Source organism: Odocoileus virginianus, unplaced genomic scaffold (assembly GCF_023699985.2).
Source record: "Odocoileus virginianus isolate 20LAN1187 ecotype Illinois unplaced genomic scaffold, Ovbor_1.2 Unplaced_Contig_25, whole genome shotgun sequence".
NCBI lineage: Eukaryota > Metazoa > Chordata > Mammalia > Artiodactyla > Cervidae > Odocoileus > Odocoileus virginianus.
Window position 1 is genome coordinate 1,178,229 of NW_027224342.1, and position 23,529 is coordinate 1,201,757.

A 23,529-nucleotide genomic window follows, 5' to 3' on the forward strand; every position below is an offset into this window, starting at 1 on the left:
TAGGCCGTGAGCAGCATGCAGGATCCTGGGTCCCCAACCAGGGATCAGGCCTGTGCTCCCTGCATTGGGAGTACACAAACCATCAAGGAAGTCCTATCTTTAAAGGATTCTGATGGACAACAAGCAGTTACATTCTTTGGATCTCTGTCTCCTCACATGGAACATGTGAGAGTTGGCCAAAATGACAAAAGAACTCAAGCTTTCTTCTTCTTTAGCACTGATATTCTAACACTGTAGAATTTATTTGACAGTGTTTACCGATAACTCCTTCTTCCTGCACCCCAGAATATGTGTGTGACGAGGGTTAATTAGGTCTCAAATGGAGACACAGATGGAGTTAAACGACATACACCTAAGATTTAACTTCAGTGAAAGTCAAGTTTCATTTCTCATATGAGAATTCATGTAAGTGCATTTTTCCTAATCCTTTTACTATTAAACTCCTTAAATTACCAGTTGTGTGTATGTGTGTGTGCACTCCTGAGTGGGCATGTGTGTTGGAAGGAAGGAAAGTAGGCAGGAAGGCAGGCATGCAGCCTAGAAAAAGATTCCATCAGAACTCTGTTCCTTCAAGAATTTTTAAAATAAGACTTTATAGTCAAACCAAATTTTACTCTTAAATATTTCAAGATGGTAACTACTTCACATCAAATTTTCTTAATCACTCCACAACCATTTGCAATCTGCGTTAACCCTACCATGCCAATGGAAGGCTCTAAGACTTCCTGGGGAAACAGTTTACAAACTCTCTCTCCACTAGTCTCCATTTTCTTTGGCCAGTCAGCAGACGTTAGCCTTCCAGTCTCCACTTTATTCTGAAATATACTTCACCTTGGGCATGCCAGGCCATGGTACTGTGTCCCTTAGTTTTTACATAGAAGGTCCTGAAGGATTTTGGGGAGGAAGGTGACATCATAGTTGTGCTCAAAACAATTAATCCTGTTGTTCTATGAAGTAAAGAATGAAACAAGCAAATCAGACTGGAGATTACTTTAGAAGACTCCCAGGAAACTGGCAAAGAAAACTGAACCAAGGCAAATATCAAAAAAGGATCAACAAATTGGAGTCAAACAATTTGACTCCAAAAATCAGATCCACCCTTCAATGGTTAGCTTAACTGTATGGTTGGTATGCCCCTCAGCAACATATCCACAGATCATTCCAGTTAGAAACCACCCAGACTCAGCACCATTCTCACATGTAACTGTAATACTCATTGGCAGATGTGGGGCCTTATCCATATTCCTCTTGGGAGTCTCTATGGTACCAACCACATAGTTAAGTGCTATGTACTGGTTAAATGAATAACACACTTTTCCTGGTCACCAGGAATGAAGTCTATTTCAGTTTTCATATATGTCTATAAACTCAAAATTCATATAAAGAATTTAGTGATGCATTGAGAATTAAATTGTTGTACAGTACTCTTCAGCTTAAAGCTTTATAAAGGTGATAAGCAAAATGTTCAACAATTGGGAAATGGTTAAATAAGCCATGGTTGGGACTTCCTTGGCAGTCCAGTGGTTAAGACTCTGCTTCCACTGCAGGGGGCACAGGTTCGATCCCTGGTTGGGGAACTAAGATCCCACATGCCACACAGCATGGTCAATAAATAAGTAAGCAACCAAGCAAGCCGTGGTCCAAGTTAACAGAGGTAAATGAAACAAAAGAGTATTACCATTTTACAACTACTAATTAAGTCAAGGATCTAAGCAGTGGTTTGCTAGAAACAGCTCATACTAGCTTGGGAGAACCAGCTGAGCAGATCTGTCCCAACCCCACATTCAGTAAGACTGAAATTGGCCATGGCGGGAATGTTAACACCATGAAAATTAACAATGGCTAGTTGTTAAATATTCATTATCATACCACTAGATATACATATACTAGATATGGTGATCAATACTTGATAAAAAATCATTGTTTGAAAGGTTGTTTGAGATCTTTATTATAACGTACAAATCAGGCTAATACTACATGAACCCACTGATCAATCAAACATGACGAAAACAGAGGCATCAGACATTAAGAACCTATTAATGTGATGCAGTAGGAAGTACACAGCATCACTAAGAAGTCTTCTTGCCAAAAACAGAATCTGATTCTAATCAAGTCTAGACCTATTCACTTGTTTATAGGACATACAGGAGACAGAAGAAGAGAGGACAAGCCAAATACAGAATGTGGAAATGTCTACAGAATGGATGATTTTCTAATGAATAGCAAGGGAGGGGCTGAAGAAAGACTATTAATAAGAGACTTAACAGATGCAAAACAAGTACAATGTGCATGCTGCCCTTGCTTGGATCATGACTGGAGCAAGCTGCTATAAAAAGACATACTTGAAACAATTCAGGGAATCTGAACACTGGCTAGATAGTAGATGATATTAAGGAATTGTTGCTAATTTTGTTACATGAAGCTCCGGGAGTTAGTGATGGACAGGGAAGCCTGGTGTGCTGCAGTCCATGGGGTTGCAAAGAGTCGGACATGACTGAGTGACTGAACTGAACTGATGTATGAAACTATTACACCACCTGAGATTTGCTTCAAAATAACCTGGGGGTGGGGGTTCTCTACTTTTACACACATTTAAAAATTTTCAGTAATAAGTTTTTAACAGAGTAGCCAGAGTACAGAACATGTATAAAAGAATGACAAAATTACCAGTATTGACACGGATGTATCTTCAAGAAATAACATAGTATGGAAAAGCATGGGGGAAACGTGCACAATGTGATGCCAATTATTTTAAATACAAAAAACATGAAAATGATGTCATAGGTATACATGTACATTAATAAATGCACCAGAAAATGTCAAAGAAATACATTCGCAGGGGAGGATGCTAGGTTTGGTGCGGATGAAGTTAAGGGGCACATCAGTAATGTGTGAATTTTACATGCAAAAAAGTATTTTTCTATTACTTAAACAAGTTTTATAAGCATTTTAAAAACAAAGGTTATACTAACATTTCCCACCACATCTTTCAGAGACTCTGGTCCCATTCCTCCCCTCGTTAAAGCACTCAGCCAGCAGGGATGCCTGTAAAACTGGACAGTGGATCTAAAAGAGAAAGTACCCTGCCCAATGGCAGGACCAGCTGCACCTTCACCTCAGCAAGCCTTTGTAACCCTCCAACTTTTTGTCTTCTACAGATACAAATCATACACTGGTACTAGAAAAGCTCTCACATAGCTTACTGGAAAAGAAGAAATCCCTAAAAATGGAGAACAGAACCAGGAAAAGGCAAAAAAAAAAAAAAAAAAAAGCCAAAGACAGACAGTACACTGCAACCACAGCTTCGAAAGGCTGAAGTTAGCATGAGTCTGGATGAACATGCTGAACACTGGCACAGATAAACTTGAATCACCTGAACTGTGTTTTAACCTTCAAAAATATTCATCAAGCCCAACAGCCCATTCACGTCTATTTCTTTATGTTTAAATGAACTTCCAGGCTTCATAGCTCATGACAAAGTGACACTATACTGCAGCCAACACCTTTCATCTATCAACTACTGAGAAGTACAATGGGAAATCTTAATGTTCTATCACTATGAGTTGTGAGTGTGTTACTTCTCATGATAGACCCCTCCACAAACAAAAGCAGGCCTGAAAGCAAGGACTGAGGTCTAGGAAACTGGAAGGCATTCCCTGGCCCTTCAAAGATGAATGACTGCAGTGGCAGCCAATTGCTCAGGTCTGGAGATGAGTTCCAGTCCCCAGCTGGTTGGTGAAGCAGGGTGAGGCCTGTGACCAGCAGGAATAATAGCATTCTGCCTTCTACCCTCTCTAAGAACTCAATCTGCAGCAGAGGCAGCTGAACAGAGAGAGAGAGAGAGACATGCCTAGTAAACATCTGGTTAAGTAGACAACTTGGGAGAGGCAAGTAGGGCAGAGAAAAGAGAACTTTTTCTCTTTTTAGAGAAAAGAACTTGCCCCTTCTTGAGGCAACAGTTTAGGCTCCAGCATTGGACTGCACAAGTTTAAGCTTAGCTCCACCATAAACTACCTCCATAACCTTGGCCAAATTAACTTCTGCACCTCAGTTTTTGCATCTCTAAAATAAGGATCAAATAGCATCTACCTCATTAGGATTGTTGTGAGAATAACAGATAATGCATATAAAGTGCTTTAAATGTGTCCTTTGTACAAAGTAAGCCTCAAATTCTTAACAGCCATTCTCATTCTGCTATCTAGTACTAATGGAGTTAGTGTTAATAGAGTAGAGAGGCCCCCCTCCCCCACCAAAAGAGAAAACTGTTGCAAATAGGGAAACCTTGCTTAGGACAGAATGGATACAGCATACTGATGGGTAAAGAATACACTATTCAACAAATGGGACTAAATCAATTGGTTTCACTATGAGAGAAGACTGGATACTCTCAATAATGATTCTTTCAAAGTTGTTGTTGCTGTCACTCAGTTGGGTCTGGCCCTCTTGCAACCCCACGGACAGTCCGTGGGGTTTCCCAGAGAAGAATATTGGAATGGGTTGTCATCTCCTTTCCCAGGGAATCCTCTCCACCCAGGGATCGAATCCGCATCTCCTGCATTGGCATTGCTATTTAGATAGCAATACTTTACAGCTGAGCCACCAGGGAAGCTGCTGTTTCCTAAACATTCAAAGGGATTTCCTCTTTGATTTGTGGACAGATGCAAGATTAGATAAGCAGTCCAATAACAAGTATGTTCCCTACCTGTTAAGGATAGTACATGCCCAGACAACTAATAGACGAGTTCAACAAAGTTTCAATATAAAAGATCAGTATATCAAAAAAATTATATTTCTATACACCAGCAATGAAGACTGCAAAAATGAAATTAAAATAATTTCCTCTAGAATAAAATCTTAAAATAAATAAAATACAGTCATTCCTCAGGTGCCCTGTGGAACTGAATCCACAACCCCCTGTGGATACAAAAATCCAAGGATGCTCAAGTTCCTTACTTAAAATGATGTAGAACTTGCATATAACCTATGCACATCCTCACATATACTTTAAATCAACTCTAGATTACTTATAGTATCTACTACAATGTAAATGACATGTCAAACTTTTTGTATAGAACTTTTTGGAATTTTTCCTCTAATACTTTCAGTCCACAATTGGTTGAATCAGTAGATGCACAAACTGAGGATACAGAGGGCTAAGAATTTGAAGAAGTGAAATTTGTATGCTGAAAATCACAAAACATTGTTGAATGAAACTAAATACTTATATAAATAGAAATACAACCATTACAACTAGAAGATTTAATGCTGTTAAAATGAAAAATACCAAGTTGTACTATATATATTTATATGTGTATATATATATATATATATACACACACATATATATATTTAAACAAATTTTATTTGTCAATTAACCTCAATAAAGTTGTGGGGGCAGAATATGAAGATAGTAATACTAACCAAACTTACCTACAGATTCAATACAATTCCCAACAAAATCCCAGCTGGCTTTTTCCTTTTGCTAACAGAAATTGACAAGCTGATTCTAAATTTCATGTGAAAATCCAAGGGACCCAGAATAACCAGAACAATCTTGACAAAGAAGAATAAAGTGGGTAGTTACACACTTTTCAAATTCAAAACATTATAATTCTGGAATAATCAATATAGTATGGCACTGGCATAAGGAAAGACAAGCAGATCAATGGAATAGAAATAAGAGTCAAGAAATAAACCCTTATATTATGGTCACTGATTTTCAAAGGGATACCAGGAAAACTAACCAAGGAGTTAATCATTTTGTCAACAAATGGTACTGGGACAACTGAATAGTCATATGCAAAAAAATGAATTTGGACCCCTATATACAAAAACCACCTCAAATGGATCACAGATCTAATGCAAGAGCTAAAAATATAAAAAACTTAAAAGAAAACAGGAGTAAATTTTTGTGACCCTGAGTTAGGCATTTTTTCTTAGATATGACACCAAAAGGACAAATGAGAGAAGAAAAATAGATAAAGTGGACTTCATCAAAATTAAGAACTTTTGTACTTCAAAGAACATCATGAAAAAGGTTGAAAGGACAACCCACAAAATGAGGGGAAATATTTGTAAATCATGTATCTGATAAGGGACTTATATCCAGAATATATTAAAAAAAACCCTTACAACTCAACAACAAAAAAAGACAGCCCAATTTAAAAAATGACAAAGATTCTGAATAGACATTTCTCCAAAGATGATATAAATGTAGCCAAAAAGCACATGAAAAGACGTTTGACATCATTAGTCATTAGAAAATGTAAATGAAAACCATAAAAAGATATCACTTCATACCTACTAGGATGGCTAAAAAATAAAGGACATACAATACGAAAAGTTTCAAGGATGTGAAGGAATTATAATCCTCATACATAGCTTATGGTATGGTAAAATGGTACAGCTGCTTTGGAAAATAGCTCAGTAGTTTCTCTAACTGTTCAACAAAGAATTAACACAGAACTCAGAAATTCCACTCACACAGATGCCCAAGAAAAAGAAACATATATGTTTATGCAAAAACTTATACATGAATGTTTGTTTATACCTATATTATGCATAATAGATAAAAGGTAGAAACAACTGAAATGTCTATTAACTGATAAATGGATAAATAAAATGTGCCATACCCATACAACAATGTAATATTATTTACCCATAACACTATTATAGCACTGATTCATTCTATTACATGGATAAACCTTGTAAACATGATGCTAAGAGAAAGAAGCTTGTCACAAAAGATCATATATTATATGATTCCATTAATATGAAATGTCCAGAAGAGGCAAATTCATAGACACAGAAAGTAGGTAGTGCTTCCCCACGGCCAGGGGGAGAGAAGAGGTGGGTGGAGAATGACTGCTAATAGGTATGGGGTTTCACTGGGGGTGGTGAAAATGCCCTGTGGCTGTACGACGCTATGAATATACTAAAAAGCCATTGAATTGTACAAATTTAAAGGGCCAATTCTATAGAATGTGGACTATATCTCAATAAAGCTTTCATTTTAAAAAAAGAAATTGTCCAGACTACCAAACTGAACCCTTGACTGGCTATGTACTGCGGACCCAAAAGTCTGGGCGTACGGCAGGAATCCCGTAATTCTACTAGATTTTAAAAGTAACAAGTATGTCGGAGAGTGTTTTGCCTATGTTCTCCTCTAGGAGTTTTATAGTTTCTGGTCTTACATTTAGATCTTTAATCCATTTTGAGTTTATTTTTGTATATGGTGTTAGAAAGTGTTCTAGTTTCATTCTTTCACAGGTGGTTGACCAGTTTTCCCAGCACCACTTGTTAGAGAGGTTGTCTTTTTTCCATTGTATATCCTTGCCTCCTTTGTCGAAGACAAGGTGACCATAGGTTCGTGGATTTATCTCTGGGCTTTCTATTCTGTTCCATTGATCTATATTTCTGTCTTTGTGCCAGTACCATACTGTCTTGATGACTGTGGCTTTGTAGTATAGTCTGAAGTCAGGCAGGTTGATTCCTCCAGTTCCATTCTTCTTTCTCAAGGTTACTTTGGCTATTTGAGGTTTTTTGTGTTTCCATACAAATTGTGAAATTATTTGTTCTAGTTCTGTGAAAAATACCGTTGGTAATTTGATAGGGATTGCAGTATGACAAAAACCACTGCAATGTTGTAAAGTAATTAGCCTCCAACTAATAAAAATAAATGGAAAAAAAATAAAATAAAATAAAAAGTAACAAGTAGTTCTTCCAGTTCAAGATGGCAGAATAGAAGGACACGAACTCATCTGCTCCTGCAAGAGCACCAAAATCCCAACTAGCTGTTGAACAACCATTGACAGGAGGACACTGGAACACACCAAAAAAAGATACCCCCACGTCCAAAGACAAAGAAGCAGCCACAATGAGACAGTAGGAGAGGTGCAAACCGATAAAATCAAACCCCATATCTGCCATGTGGGCGACCCACAAACTGAAGAACAATAATACCAAAAAAGTTCTCCCACTGTTGTGAAGGTTCTGAGCCTCACATCAGGCTTCCCAGCCTGGGAATCCAGCAAAGGGACTGGGAATCCCCAGGGAATCTGACTTTGAAGGCCAGCAGGATTTGATTACAGGACTTCCACAGGACTGGGGAAGACAAAGACTCCACTCTTGGAGAGCACAAACAAAATCATGTACACACCAAGACCCAGGGAAAAGAAGCAGTGACACCACAGGAGACTGAACCAGAGGTGTGGGTTGGCAGCAGCTTGCTCCAGGAACGGGCGGTACTGGCAGTGGCAGTCTGGTAAGGTAGCCCTTGGCTTAAGTCCTCTTAGAAGTCGTCATTTAACCCTACAACAGCAGCCACATACCCCAGGACTGGGTCACCTCAGGTCAAACAACTAACAGGGAGTGCAACCCGACCCATCCACAGATAACTGGATTAAAGTCTTTTGGAGCACTGGCCCTGCCCACCAGAGCAAGATCCAGTTTTTCCCCATCAGTCCCTCTCATCAGGAAGCTTATACAAGCCTCTTAGCCTCATCCACCAGAGGACAGATAGAAGCAAGAAGAACCACAGTGGCTGAAACAAAAACCCCAATGCAAAAATTAATCAGAATGAAGAGGAAGAAGGTTATGTCCCAGATGAAGGAACAAGATAAAACCTCAGAAAAACAACTAAATGAAGTGGAGCTAGGCATGCATGTGTGCTAAGTCGCTTCAGTCATGTCCAACTCTTTGCAATGCTATGGACTGTAGCCTGCCAGGCTCCTCTGCCCGTGGAATTCTCCAGGCAAGAATACTGGAGTCGGCAGTCATTAGTTTCTCCAAGAGATCTTCCTAACCCTGGGAATGAACCTGGGTCTCCTACATTGCAGGTGGATTCTTTACCATCTGAGCCACCAAGGAAGCTCTAAAGATAGGCAACCTTCCAGAAAAAGAATTCAGAATAATGATAGTGAAGATGATCCAGGATCTTGGGAAAAAGAATGGAGAAGATGCAAGAAATGTTTACCAAAGACCTAGAAGAACTAAAGAACAAAGATGAACAATACACTAGAAGGAATCAATAGCAGAATAACTAAGGCTAAAGAATGGATAGGTGAGCTGGAGGACAGGATGGTAGAAATTACTACCACAGAACAGAATATAAATAAGAATGAAAAGAAATGAAGATCAGCCTAAGAGACTTCTGGAACAACATTAAATACATGAACATTCGCATTATACAGGTCCCAGAGGAAAACAGAAAGAGAGAGAAAGGAACCAAGAAAATATTTGAAGAATAGCTGAAAACTTCCCTAACATGGAAAAGGAAATAGTCAACCAAGTCCAGGAAGCACAGAGAGTCCCAGGCAGGATAAACCCAAGGAGGAACACACCAAGACACATAGTAATCAAAATGATGAAAATTAAAGACAAAGAAAAATACTAAAAGCAACAAAGGAAATACAACAAATATTAATAACATATAACTCCCATAAGGTTATCAGCTGATTTCTCAACAGAAATTCTACAAGCCAGAAGGGAATGGCATGATATACTTAAAGTGATGAAAGGGAAGAACCTACAACCAAGAATACACTACCCAGCAAGACTCTCCTTCAGATTTGATGGAAAAACTAAAAACTTTCCAGACAAGCAAAAGGTAAGAGAGTTCAGCACCACCAAACCAGCTTTACAACAAATGCTAAAGGAACTTCTTTAGGGAGGAAACACAAGAGAAGGAAAAGATCTACACAAAATAAACCCAAAACAATTAAGAAAATGGTAATAGGATCATACATATCAATAATTACCTTAAATGTAAATGGATTAAATGCACCAACCAAAAGACATAGACTGGCTGGGCAGATGAAAACATGTGCATGTATGCACTTCCACTTACCACATCACTCTACTTAACTCCCCAATGTACATAATTATTTTATATAGTTAGGTTAATTGTGTTTCCATTACAGCTTGCAATTATAATTATCTTTTTTAATCTGGTTATTGATTGTGAAAATGGATAAACATCTTTTACTATTGTGATTATGTAACTATTATTCTTAATACCATTGTATCATGATTGGTCAACAGAAAATAATAGAATTCTGTATCACTAAAACTACCATTTAATAGAAAAACTTGTAATCACTTTTTAAAATCCAGATGCATATCAGAATTATCTTGGAATTTTTTGAAAAATACAAATGCCAGGTATTGTTTTTTTTCTCCAAAGCTCCAGATGTGTTTCTAATGAGCAGCCATGTTTAAAAACAACTAGACTATATGATGATCTTTTACTTTTATCTAGTTTGTTTCACTTTTTCTATTTCATATTCAGTGCTCCCATTTCATTTAGTTTATGTTTTCCAATTTCTCCATCTCTTTTTGTTGCTGTTGATGTTCTTTCTCAAGTCTTTATCAAGTGTAGTAGAAAAGCTTTTGTAATATATATAAATAGTATGTATAATATATATATTTTAGAAATTTTATGAATTTTTGCCTAGCTAAAAAATTCATGACATTTTGATTTACTATGAATGGAATGCTAGATTTCTAATTTACATTCACTCAAAAGTTTGACATAGTTTCAGGTATTCTGGTATCTAGTATTACTGCTCAATGTCTAGAAAATTTATCTCAGTGATTTAAAAAACATTGAATGAGCCTTGAAACTTCTAATCCAATTCCGAGGATATAAAGAAATACTGTTGTTAAAAAAAAACAGGAAATTAACATGTGATACAGTATTAAGTAAAGTTCAAATTCACAAAATTTTATGCTAGTGTCCATTATTTGTTTTCATACCTTATTCAAGACTCCACATTGTATTTAACTGCATTGAGCAGCTTCAGCTGCATGCAAGAAACTCTGGTGAATTTTCTTTTCATTTTTATTCTTTATAAATATTTTCTAATTTTCCTTAATATGGCTTCTTAGATACACCCATCAGAAACATCTATCTTCTTGGATATATTCAAAAATGGACATTTAATTTCCAAATACATGGGATTTTTAAAAGTATCTTTGATATTAACTTCTCATTTTGACATTAATTTCTCATTTAAATGCTTTCTTCTCTATAATAACTCTGTATTTTTGTAATCTTTTAACTTTCCTGAGGCTTTCTATGGCTAAGTCAAAGATTTCTCTTGGTAAATGTCACACTGTACTTGAAAATATGTGGGTTATCTTCATGTATCTTTTAACATTGATTTCTAGCTTAATTTCAAGTGATAAGAGAACAGATTCCACATGAATTCAATACTTTTAGACCATGAAATTTTTGCACCTTGTTTCATGTCCCTGGATATGTTCCAGTGTCTCCCAGTTTATAGTCTATGGGAACTTGAATTTGTATCCTGTTGTGTGAAAACTGTATAAATCTTAATTATGTTGAATTGGTTCATAGTGCTTTTCAGGTCTACTATAGTGTCAATGACTCAATGGACTTGAGTCTGAGCACACTCCAGGAGACAGTGAAGGACAGGGAAGCCTGGCATGCACCCATGGGGTCACAAAGAATCAGTCGGACATGGCTTAGCGACTGAACAACATATTCTTCTACTTGTCTGTATATTCATTCTATTCATTGTTGAGAGTTTGATATTAAACTCCAACTAAAAATCTTATCTACTTAAAAAATAATTATAATATATGAAAGGGAAAGTGTTAGTCACTCAGTTGTGTCCAACTCTTTGTGATCCCATGGGTTATAGCCTGCCAGGCTCCTCTGTCCATGGGATTCTCCAGGAAATAATACTGGAGTGGGTTGCCATTCCCTTCTCCACAGGATCTTCCTGACCCAGAAATCGAACCCAGGTCTCCTGCATTGTAGGTAATTCTTTACCATCTGAGTCACCAGGGAAGCCCACGATTACAATATATACTGGAAGTATATGTAACCTTGGGGCTTCCCTGATAGCTCAGTTGAGTAAAGAATCCGCCTGCAATGCAGGAGACCCCAGTTCGATTCCTGGGTCGGGAAGATCCCCTGGAGAAGGGATAGGCTACCCACTCCAGTATTCTTGGGCTTCCCTTGTGGCTCAGCTGGTAAAGAATCCGCCTGCAATGCAGGAGACCTGGGTTCGATCCCTGGGTTGGGAAGATCCCCTGGAGAAGGGAAAGGCTACCCACTTCAGTATTCTGGCTTTGAGAATTCCGTGGACTGTATAGTCCATGGTAATTTCTTAACAATGGAATGAACTTTTATTATCAGTATGTCTAGAGCAGAGAGAGGACATTAGCTACCCATGGGCAGATACCAACCTTGGTTTTTGATGGCCAAGGTAATGGTTTTAACATGTGGCTATCAATGTCCTCGTCCATACAGGATGTGATGGAAAGAGCTATCCACTAACACCTGCTCTCCTCTCTTAAAGTAAGCAGCATGGCACTGGGAAGTTATGGCCCTGCCAGGGACTTCATTTTGCATTGCCTGGCAGCTAACACTATCCAAGGGACTAAGTTTTCCACTGAGATTTGTGTGGACATGATGAAGGCTCCTGGTTTGAAGCTCTAAAAGGATAGCTACATCTCCCCCCAACAATTTCTGCTGCTCCTGTCAGTGGAGATTCAATGGCTGAAACAGTGCTATATGTGGCAATGAAGCAGCTGGCTGTCACTATGGCAACCTTAGGCTGCAAACCCAAGACTTTGGAGGAGGTAGGGCAGTGTCAAGAGTGAGAGGAGGGGCCTTTTCACCCCTCACAGTCACAAAAGAAACTCTTTCATGAGGGGGGTAAAAATCTTATGAAAACAACTGTTTCCATGAGGAAAAGGAAGTTAAAAGTCTAAAAAGTATTAACTTCACTGTGCTGATTTTTCTTATAGGACTTTCATTAATATTATGTTATATGGCAGAAAGTGAAGAGGAACTAAAGAGCCTCTTGATGAAGGTGAAACAGGAGAGTGAAAAAACTGGCTTAAACTCAACGTTCAAAAAACTAAGATCATGGCATCTAGTCCCATCACTTCATGCAAATAGATGGGGAAACAGTGGAAACAGTGAGAGACTTTATTTTCTTGGGCTCCAAAATCACTGCAGATGGTGACTGCAGCCAAGAAATTAAAAGATGCTTGCTCCTTAGAAGAAAAGCTATGACCAACCTAGACAGCACATTTAAAAAGCAGAGACATTACTTTGCTGACAAAAGTCTGTATAGTCAAAGCTATGGTTTTTCCAGTAGTCATGTACAGATGTGAGAGTTGGACCATAAAGAAGGTTGAGCACCAAAGAATTGATGCTTTTGAACTGTGGTGTTGGAGAAGACTCTTGAGAGTCCCTTGGACTGCAAGGAAATCCAACCAGTCAATCCTAAAGGAGATCAGTCCTGAATGTTCATTGGAAGGACTGATGCTGAGGCTGACTCTCCAATACTTTGGGCATCTGATGTGAAGAATCGACTCATTAGAAAAGACCCTGATGCTGGGAAAAGATTGAAGGCAAGAGAAGGGGACAACAGAGGATGAGATGGTTGGATGGCATCACTGACTCAATGGACATGAGTTTGAGCAAGCTCTGGGAGATGGTGAAGGACAGGGAAGTCTGGCATGCTGCAGTCCATGGGGTTGCAGAGTCAGACACAACTGAGCGACTGAACAATGACATATGTTTCATGGCTCTAAGTATAGAGCTATAAAATCTAAACCTCACTGAGGAAGTCCAGGGTTTGACTGCCTCTAGATTTTGTAAACTTGCATCATCACTTCCTTAGATCTTCTTGTACATTTTTTTTCTAACAGAGCAGCTGCATGGGACAGCAAAAGGATGGATCCAAGGCCTGGAACAGCTGTGACAAAGGTGAGTACCCTTTTCCACACAGTGACCCTATTATGTCAACTTCTTCCTATGAAAACACATGTTTTAGGTATAATGCCAGCACCTATCTATCTGGAGCTCTAAGACAGTCCAGAATCCTATAAATCACATGCTCACATCCTCTTCATAGACACCAAATTAAAGCCAACTGTCACCTGCTGCCAGAGTTGAGCTCATTCATTTCTATAAACTCACAATCTAAATCAGTCCTTCATTATTCTTCTCTATATCATGTTACCTATCATCATAAATTTGAAGGCATTAATACCACCCACTTCCGAGTTATTCCTTCCTTCCCAAGAATCCTCTGACTACTATCTGAATCCTAAACTGAGTCTGCAGACTCTCCTCCCCTTGGTCTCTACAGGCTCTTATCCTATTTGCTTCACCCTCTGTATAAACATCATCACTCCTATACAACAACCATCTCACCTTTTCCTTCATTTCCTGCTCTCATTCTTGCTTCTTTGCATCTTCGTTCCATCCTTTTTCTTCTCTGCACTGTCACTACACTCTAGGCTACTCTGACTCAGCAACTTATCCTCATCCACTGTGTTTTTCACAGTCCTGTGATCCTCAGTTTTAAAAACACTGGCTTCATTTTATCTGTCCCTTTCAACTCAAGTTTACATCTTATTTCATTGCACACTCAGTTCAGTTCAGTCACTCAGTCGTGTCCAACTCTTTGCGACCCCATGGACTGCAGCACGCCAGGCCTCCCTGTCCATTGCCAACTCCCAGAGTTTACTCAAACTCATGTCCATTGAGTCAGTGATGCCATCCAGCCATCTCATCCTCTGTCATCCCCTTCTCCTCCCACCTTCAATCTTTCCCAGCATCAGGGTCTTTTCAAATGAGTCAGCTCTTCACATCAGGTAGCCAAAGTATTGGAGCTTCAGCCTCAGCATCAGTCCTTCCAATGAATATCCAGGACTGATTTCCTTTAGGATGGACTGGTTGGATCTCCTTGCAGTCTAAGGGACTCTCAAGAGTCTTCTCCAACACCACAGTTCAAAAGCATCAATTCTTCGGCGCTCAGCTTTCTTTATAGTCCAACTCTCACATCCATACATGATTACTGGAAAAACCACAGCCTTGACTAGATGGACCTTTCGGTTGGCAAAGTAATGTCTCTGCTTTTTAATATGCTGTCTAGGTTGGTCATAACTTTTCTTCCAAGGAACAAGTGTCTTTTAATTTCATGGCTGCAGTCACCATCTGCAGTGATTTTGGAGCCCAAGAAAATAAAGTCTGTCACTGTTTCCCCATCTGTTTGCCATGAAGTGATGGGACTGGATGCCATGATCTTAGTTTTCTGAATGTTGAGCTTTAAGTCAACTTTTTCACTCTCCTCTTTCACTTTCATCAAGAGGCTCTTCAGTTCTTCTTCACTTTCTGCCATAAGGGTGGTGTCATCTGCGTATCTGAGGTTATTGATATTTCTCCTGGCAATCCTGATTCCAGCTTGTGCTTCTTCTAGCCCAGCGTTTCTCATGATGTACTCTGCATATAAGTTAAATAAGCAGGGTGACAATATACAGCCTTGACATACTCCTTTCCCTATTTAGAACCAGTCTGTTGTTCCATGTTCAGTTCTAACTGTTGCTTCCTGACCTGCAAACAGATCTCTCAAGAGGTACACTATCTTTCCTTATTTTCTTTACTTTTTCTTATTCTTCTATTGTTATAAATTTAGCATGGCCTAGGTAGAGTCTGTCTTAAGTGATAAAGTTAGCCAAAAGATGTGGTACTGGGGACTGGGAGGACATGGACCCCATGAAGGAACAAATCAGCTTAGCTTCTCCAGGGTCATCTTCACACTCCCAAGTGTCTGAGATAAGACAGACCCAGAATCTCATAGGAAAAATGAAGAGGAGACAAGTGGTCACTGTGATTAGGTACAGAGCAGGAACACCAGAAGCTAAGTGTGCCTCCATACAGCAATTCACAAAAGAATAAATATTAATGTCTGATAATGATATGAAAAGATGTTTAGCTTCACTAGGAATCAAGGAAATGCAGACATTTGCCCATTAAATAGGTAACAATTAAAAAGATGAACATTAGCCAGTGCTAGTAAGGGTGTGAGGACACACTCTCAGACAATGTTACAGGTGGGATAAGTTGATAGGTACAAGTTTCTGACAGCACGGTTTGGCAATGTGTATTTACACTTCAAAGGTATATGGCCTTTGAGTCAGCATCTCTGACTTCAGCCAAAGAAAATAAGTACACAAGGAAACAAAGATATAGCTACCAAGTCATTATTAACCTCTGCCTTGTTTATGACAAGAGGGTAGAGAGAGGATAGGGGGAGCCTGGGAAAAAGAGGCCCACACCTTTGAAGGGGTGAGGGGAGGAGAGAAGCTAAAAGGGGAGGGGAGGAGAGGGGAGCAGGAGTAAACACTGAGGGGAAAGGGAGAGGCTCACAAAGGATCCCATGAGAAAGGAGTGAGGAGAGTACACATGAGGGGGATGTGAGGAAGAGATAAGGAGGAGGCAGGGGATGGGGCAGACGGGGAGAGAGTAACCCCCATGGGGTGCAATCCACTGCCACCACCATACATCCGCATCACACAGGCACAAAGAAACAAAAGTTGAAAGAGGGTTGATGAGGAAGCTCAGGATACATGACAGCAAAAACTGTGTGACCAAGCTTAGCTAGTGACACATAAAGACAAATGCAGCAGAGGGTGACTATAAGAGAACCACGGTTCTCACTAAGGGTGCTATGGTAACTGGTTTAGACTCTATCCTGTGTTTTTCTAAACTGTCAGAAATTTTAATAAGTAATTTCTAGCAACAGGGAATACACTAAAATTACACAGAGTTGAGACAGACCTTTGTTCTTTCCTGTGGGAATTAACACACATGCAAACAAATTAAGTAGGTGCAATGGTGTCCCCTGCTTGTCATACTACAGAAATGCTCTGTTCCTCATGTGATCAATTTAAACTGCCCATTAAAATTTCATTTGTGTAAATCTGTACTAGAAAGATAATGGAATTAATTTACGAATACAGATGTCACCCATCTAACTATTTGGCATTTATCAAACCAAAATGCTTTTCCCTTGAAGTTGTATCAACATCAGAGATGTAAAGAGAAGCTGTGTAAATTCTCAGGAACAGGCATCTGATGTAGGCGCAGGGCAAGCACAACAGGGGAGCAAGGCAGTGAGCCCAGAGAAGCTGTTAATGAACAGGTGACTGCCACAGGCCACCGAGGCTTGGTCCTTCTGCGAGCCATCCCAGGCACTGTGGAGAATGAGTCACACAACTGTCCCACCGGGGGCAGGGAGTCAGGGACCTTCCTCAGACCCTCTCTCCTCATTGGCCTTCGGTAGGAGCGAGAGTCTAGGGCCTAAACATGGCACTACTTGGATGATGTCTATTATCTCATCAACATCCCATTGATTCTCTGGACAGTTGGCCCTGTTTCTCAGATTAGGAATCTGAGATACAGAAAAGATTAAGCTACTTGCTAAAAATCAAATAGTTGATAAGTAGCTGGGCTGGACTCCAAATTAAGTGTTCTCTCTCCTACTCTAGGGTGCCACATCATAAAGGCCATGGCCCGTCCATTCTCCAGCACAGTCTTTTCCTCATGGGGAAAGATATAGCCTGAGGGAGGGGGCAATTTCTAGCCTCTCTCCTCTCAAGGAAAATGTATGGAGATAGCTTCCCAGATTGTTTTAATAATCCTGCATCCATAGAAAAATCTTCTAGGTCTTCATCCACCAGAGCCATGTGAAATTTTTATAGCATCATCATCTGTGCCTACTCCCACCCCAAATACCAGTTACTATGAAATTATGCCAGAATTTAGATCAAAGTATGGGGGAAAATTCAAGACAAATTTTTATCTGATGAACTCATGGCAAAGAATCAAATTTCATAGAGACTTCCAGATTCTAGTATATTAAAAAACAATCTGTAACTTTTCTGTGAGGAGAGTAGTTTATTAGAATAAATAAAACATGCTGAGCTCTGTCAGGACACAGGGATCATGCTAATGTGTGAGCCAAGGAGAGTCTTTTCTTGCTTTAGTCAAATGGATAACCACCTGCAAATCACTAGCATCTGAGGTTGATTAAAAATGCACAGAGATATAGAAAAAAGTTCCAGGAAATTATTGTATTTATAGTTTGCCTGTAGTAGTCAATGGAAAGGCCCTTGTGGCTCCCAAAATAACACTCTGGATAGCCCTGTATGCTAGCATCTTCGCTCCCTTGAAGGTACGGCTCCCATTGGCACTTCCACCGTCTCCCCAGGAGGATAGCCCCTTTTCACAGGGTGCCAGGGGAGTGGACATGACCCCAATCCCCCTGCTCCAGCTGTACAGCAGCTGACTTGAGCAAGTCCCATCCCCAGAAGCTCCAGAGCAGCCCACCTGAAGGAGCCCTTGCCTTAGATACCTACACCAAACACCTAACCATCGGTCACTTAGAAAGCAGAGGCCCCCTTAGCATTAACACTTGGAGGACACAGGATCTTCACCAAAAGGATAAAATGCAGAATATTCTGGCCAGGCAATAATCACCGAGACCTTTCACAGAACAGCATAAGCATCTGAGGAAACAACAGATGGCAATCCTGGACACAAATTACCATGATGCAAAGAACAAGACCCTGGCCAAACATTCAGTGGGCTGTCTGGGGATGAAGCATTTTAATCCTCTGGGTACAGAATTCTGTAATTTCTGGTCCATTGTGAATGTAGGCAAGGCTCCAGACACACAGTATCTATGTGCCTAGAAAGGCCTTCCTACCTAAGGACACCCCAGCCACATGAAGGACAGTTGGGCCTGGTCTGCTCATTCTCTGGACCCATAGAGACCTCTGTGGCGACACCCATCCACTGACTCCAAAAGGAAAGGGAAGGGTTGGCGTGCAGAAGGGCACTTCACCTGGCACACTGGGCTGGAAGACTTTATTCAGATCCAAGGAGGAGGCTCTGGAATGGGTTTTCTGTGGCCGCGGTGGCGGGGTGGGAGGGTCCTCGCCCCTTTTCATGGCCTCTTCTATGGAGGTGCTAGAGTAAGATCTGCAGCAAAATAAGGGAAGGTCAAAAGGGAAACAGCAAAGCTTCACTCTCTGAAGTTGGGCTGAAATGGAAAATACCCACAAAAGTCTAAGTGACTGCTAAGGCCTGTGAAGCTCCCAGAGAGGCCATGTCCCTGCTGCCCCCTCAATGCCACACCAGCTGCAACAAGCACCCAACCCCCACCCGAGTCACAACCTTTTTTAACCTCTTTGCTCTTATTACACCTTAGACCTAAACTTACCCAAGAGGAAACACTTTCTGTAAAATCAAATCCATTTTGATTGGAATTGTTAATAACAATGACATGTCAATGCATCTGGTTAGGTACATCTATATTTTAATAGAAGGGCTTCACGGTATTAACTGACCACAGAACCTGACTCCTGTTTACATGTAAATGTGATAACAGGCACATATGGAACTGGGACAGATAAGCTGAAAAGAAGAACCAAATGTTCAATGGAATATGCCACAAATGAAATTCAGGAAAGGAAAATACACATCAATCAGATTGAGGGGCCTTGGGTGTCTTATCATGAGAAACATAGGTTTGGGGAAAATTTCAAAGCAAAAGCATCCTCTTAACCTTCTCTCTTGCTCCATCTGTAACAAGGCAGGAGCTAACTAGGCAATTTCTAAGATTATAATTCCAATTAATGGCATTTAATGAAAAAGAAACTTGGTAAGTTAGCAACTTACATACATTTCATTCAAACTCCAATCTCAGTTTCTAAATTCCATTTTTAAAATGCTTTGACACTGTCTATGAGCCAGGGAAGAAACCTCTGGACAGGAGCAGGTAAACTATTTATTAGAGTCCTGCTTATTTTCTAAATTAACTCAACTAAGTACATTAGTCTATTGCTGAGGACTATGTCGATGAGTTCCCAATATGGTTTTCTAAGAAGTGCATATATACATCTTATGTCTGTTCAGTTCGGCTTCTGAGCTAACTTCATGCCAAAGAAGAAAATGACCTTTGAGTCAGATGTGTCCTAGAGACAAATTAGCCTCAGGAAATTGCCTTGATATTTAGCTATTACAGTAGCACTCAGGAAATTAGAATCTATTCATTACTTTTAAGCAACTTCAATTCTTGGTAAAGCTAGCTTTGACACAGCAAGTTCTTATTTTCCTGAATAATTTCCTCAAAGCTTCTATGCAGTCCAGAGTTTTGCTCATCATGCAAGGCTGCAAACTTTAATAAAGCCACCATAATGACATGTGATATGCTCTTGCAGTGATCCTTGTTAACACAACTTGCAAGACACACAAGGCAAAGGCAGGCAAGAACTAACAGGAAGCATGCTCTGATCCTTTCAACCAGAATAAAAGAGAATCCACAGAAAAGGGCAACAAAGTTTTCAAGTGGGAACTCCTGATTAAAAAAGGAAATTAGGGACCCTAGCTAGAAAGAACTTTCAATGACAGATACAGCTCTAGTGACATTTTTCACTCAAGAAAGACAAAATAATGTGGTATGTATAAATCGTGTGCAGGTATATATACACACATATACATATACTTGAGCACACAATCTCATACTATGTATCTTATTTCATTTTACTTCCATATATAACCTGTGTATTTATATTTTTATACAGAGAGGTAAATGAATATTCAATAAGTGATACTATAAAACTATGAATGCAGCCAATTAAAATATGAATGTGCAGGGACTCAACAAAATAATGAATGTAGCAGTATTAGAAGGGTGATTTCCCTTCCCCTTACATTTCTAAAAAGTTTTGTTATTCTAAACAGGAGGGTTCAAATAATTTGATTCTCACGGTCTCAATAAAGACCTTGCTGGGTGTAGTGAAAATAACAACATCCAAATTAAACCAAGAGGACAATCCCTGAAAGAATCATATACAAAATTTAGGCAAAATATTAATAATAGAATGTGTGATTGAGATTTTGTCATTTCACTTGCTTTGAGAGACACAGAGGAAGCTAGCAGAATAAAAAAAAAACTATGAGGGTCAAGTTCTGCCATTCAGAGAAGTATTTGTCTACTATAAAGGCAGACAAATGTTACTACTCCTACATCCTAGAGCCAGTACAGAGTAATTTGTAAAAGATCCCTTCATCCTTTAAAAACAGGATGAGTAGATGTGGTGGCCATAGAGAGAAACAGGGACTATACCCTTTTTTCTACCAAAAATTACTGTACCTGTTGTTTTAACAAATATGAACTTTCATATCTGTTAAATGTATCTATTACTTGTACATATTTGCTTTAACAAATATGAACATAGGTATCTGTACCTTCTATAAACAAGGAAGCAAAACTCTAACTTGGAAAATCCAGATATAAAAGATGAACTAAGGTGTAATTCTTTGACTTACAAGGAGACCAGAATTCCTTAAATGGCAGTATTTCAAGCATACAAAATATAATCATATTTAAATTCACCTTTTCAGGAACACATCTAGTAGCCAAAGGAGGGGAAAAAGTCATTGAGAGTCAAAGCAAAACTTGGAAAACACACAAGCAGCATCCCATCTCCCACTGCAGTCTACTGGTGAACAATAATCTCAACACCATGTCCCCTCCTTGAGGTTCTAGGAGTTCTATCAGCATCTCTGTATTCCTCTTCACTCCTCCTATCTACTATCTGATGACTCTCCCTTCGCTTCTAGCCTCTCCTTACTCAGTGAATATGAAGCTGAAAACAGACTCTAACAGGATGAAACAATCCACAAACACTGCTTACCTGCAGTTTTGAGCTCACTGAAATCGCCAGAGCATTTTCATTCCCTACTCTAGATTTTATACTCAGACTTCTTATTTTTTGGTGTTAACCTTGTCATGACAGGACATTTCAGTGTTAGTTACCTTTTAGCCATATTTCCCTCTTTCCAAAGGTACTTTCCCACTATTCGTTATCATCCTGCAGCAACTGGGTCATGTCACATGGCCCCCTTCTTCATGTCAGCTTGCCAAAGAGCTGCAGCCCCTCTTCCAGCACCAGTAAACACAGAAACTAAGAGCCTCCCCAGGAGTACTGCGGGCTCCAGTCAGGCCCCTAGAGACAGTGAACTCACCTACAGCCTAAGTGTCAAACTGAAGGGAAGAGGGGATCGTGGGTTAGGTTTTTGTTGGGAGATTTACGTCAGGGAGAGGGCACAAAGGGCATTAAAGCAGAAAGTTAAACAAACACTACCTGGATCTTGGTCTTGCTTTGAGACTGTTGGAATCCTTAGGAGTGGCTGAAACAAAGATTATTTGCTGTTTGCTTGGGTTTCATGTCTGCAGTTAAACAGGTTTATAAGCAGCACCTGGGCTAGTACAGAACACATCAACAGTAAACGTGAGGTACAAATATCCCTGTGGAAAACCTGACCACTTCCACATGTTTGTGATTCCATAATTTTATTTCTAAAGCTAAAGGCATAATTCACAGGAAAGAAAAAGCAACATATTTTTCCTTTCATCAGAGCACTAGCCACAAAGCCATTTTTAAATCGAAGCTGGCTAATGAAGAAATTCCAGTCTAAAAAGACAACTCCCTCAAGAGGTTATCTATTTATACAATGATGGGTTCAGACTTGAGGGTTTCTTGGTCTATCATGATAGTCAAGTATTAAATAATAACAGATTTTGAAACAGTCTTCCCTGAAGGCTAGGAAGAAATCTATCAGGCTACATATTTTTAAGGTTTTCTTAAAAATACACCACCAGGACAGCATGACCACAAGAAATCAAAGCTCCCACAATTAAGCTGAAATGAACTATGCAGTTTTTCCCATAAGAAAATATTTTTGTGTTTCAAATTATACAGAGAGTATTATGGAATATATTTTGTCAACCAGACAACTTTTCCTTCCCCAAATTAAATCATAAACTAGCTTGCTCACTACCAACACACATAAAGCCTACTTTCCCATCGTAAGTTGTTGGGAATAATGAGAAAGAAAATGTTTCATTGCATGATGTCATCCTCTTTTACATTACTCCAAAGATAAAAACCTTCCTTGGTGGGAAGCATGCTGGATTTCTGACGATCATTAAGTGAAAGTGTTAGTCGCTCAGTCATGTCCGACTCTTTGCAATCCCATGGACTGTAGCCCACCAGGCTCCTTTGTCTATGGGATTCTCCAGGCAAGAATACTGGAGTGGGTAGCCATTTCCTTCCCCAGGGGATCTTCCCAATCCAGATATCGAACCCACGTCAATTGCATTGCAGGCAGATTCTTTAGCACTGAGCTTCCAGGGAGCCCTTAAAGTCCTTAGGTTAGCTAAGCAGGGCAGAAATGGGGAACTGAGATGCTACCACGGCACGAAGCAAACCAGGAACAACGTTCCCTTCGCATGGTCAGCTGTGGAAGACACGCGTTCCTGCCAAGCACAGCACCCTGGCTTCTCGGAGTGAGGACACAGCCACCTTGGGACTATAAACCACCGGAAGGCTGCCAGAGCCCCAAGAAGTGTGGGAGGCCGAGCAATGTGAACCTGCCTTGCTGGGTCTCATGCACCCACAGTGGCACCTGCTCGAGGACAGACAACCACCTCTCCTCCTCCAGGCCCCTGGGCGGCAAAGAATAGTGGCCCAAGAGAGCCTCTCCTCCAGCCCAGCAAGCTGCCTGGGAGCTGGGCCAACAGTGGGACTCCATTCACCATGGCTGGCTCTGGCCCCACTGCTTCCCAGAAATGTGTGAGTCAGAGAAGTCTGCTGCTGCTGCTGCTGCTGCTGCTAAGTCACTTCAGT

At 40.0% G+C, this 23,529-nt stretch overlaps 1 protein-coding gene across 2 annotated transcripts in view; it reads right to left on the minus strand.

Annotated features, from left to right (window-relative positions):
- The window catches only part of REPS2 (RALBP1 associated Eps domain containing 2), a 250,518-nt gene that overhangs the window by 75,392 nt on the left and 151,597 nt on the right, over nt 1-23,529 (minus strand). For both annotated transcript variants that reach the window (XM_070464477.1, XM_070464476.1), the window contains exons 12-13: nt 21,985-22,030; nt 18,678-18,814 (exon numbers count right to left, since the gene is read on the minus strand). In XM_070464477.1, the coding sequence (XP_070320578.1) occupies nt 18,678-18,814; nt 21,985-22,030 (183 nt within the window). The remainder of the gene's footprint in view (nt 1-18,677; nt 18,815-21,984; nt 22,031-23,529) is intronic.